The 568-nt window shown below is 48.9% G+C and overlaps 1 protein-coding gene across 1 annotated transcript in view; it reads left to right on the top strand.

Annotated features, from left to right (window-relative positions):
• Positions 1–208: 208 nt before the first annotated feature.
• Positions 209–568, top strand: part of LOC103592154 (receptor-type tyrosine-protein phosphatase beta) — a 106,376-nt gene continuing 106,016 nt past the window's right edge. The window contains exon 1 of the mRNA XM_008574760.1: positions 209–310. Coding sequence (XP_008572982.1) covers positions 209–310 — 102 coding nt within the window. The remainder of the gene's footprint in view (positions 311–568) is intronic.

Raw genomic sequence — 568 nt, 5'->3', positions numbered from 1 at the left:
TGTGGGGAGCTGAGCCATGAATAATATTTTCCACAAACAAAAGTTTATATTGCTTTCTGCTATTGGTTGGACAGTTATGGATGAAATGGCTTTAACTACTGTATGGTCAGTAATGAAACTGCTTTGCTGTGGGTTGAACAATTGGTGGTGATTTTGTAGGTTGTTGCATATGTAGGTTACGCACTGTTTGCATAAAAAGGGAAAGCGAATGGGAGAAAAGAAAGGTCATGTTGACAGTGGGCTCCTTTTGGGGTCTTTTGCTCTTGCTGGTGTCAAGGGGATGCGCGTTGGGACAGATGAGTGCTTTGAGGTGAGAAGGGCAAAAGCACTCTAATAAAAGGCTTCAGGAAAGACTAGGCGATCTAGGGAAGTGTGCTGCGGTCAAGTTTAATCCTGGGAAAAGAGGCCCTGGAGAAAGCAGATGTGGAAGATAGGAAGGAAGATAGGGAGGGGGCGACTCTGGGTGCGGAGGGAGGAAGGGGGCGGGGAGGGGGCCTGGAAAGTGAGAGGGAGCAGGCATAGCTGTAGCGAAGACGACTGGGTCGAGGACCACGGAGTGGGGGAAAGT

Source organism: Galeopterus variegatus, unplaced genomic scaffold (genome assembly GCF_000696425.1).
Source record: "Galeopterus variegatus unplaced genomic scaffold, G_variegatus-3.0.2 Scaffold1097, whole genome shotgun sequence".
Classification (NCBI taxonomy): domain Eukaryota; kingdom Metazoa; phylum Chordata; class Mammalia; order Dermoptera; family Cynocephalidae; genus Galeopterus; species Galeopterus variegatus.
This window is presented reverse-complemented; position numbering and strand designations above follow the sequence as displayed.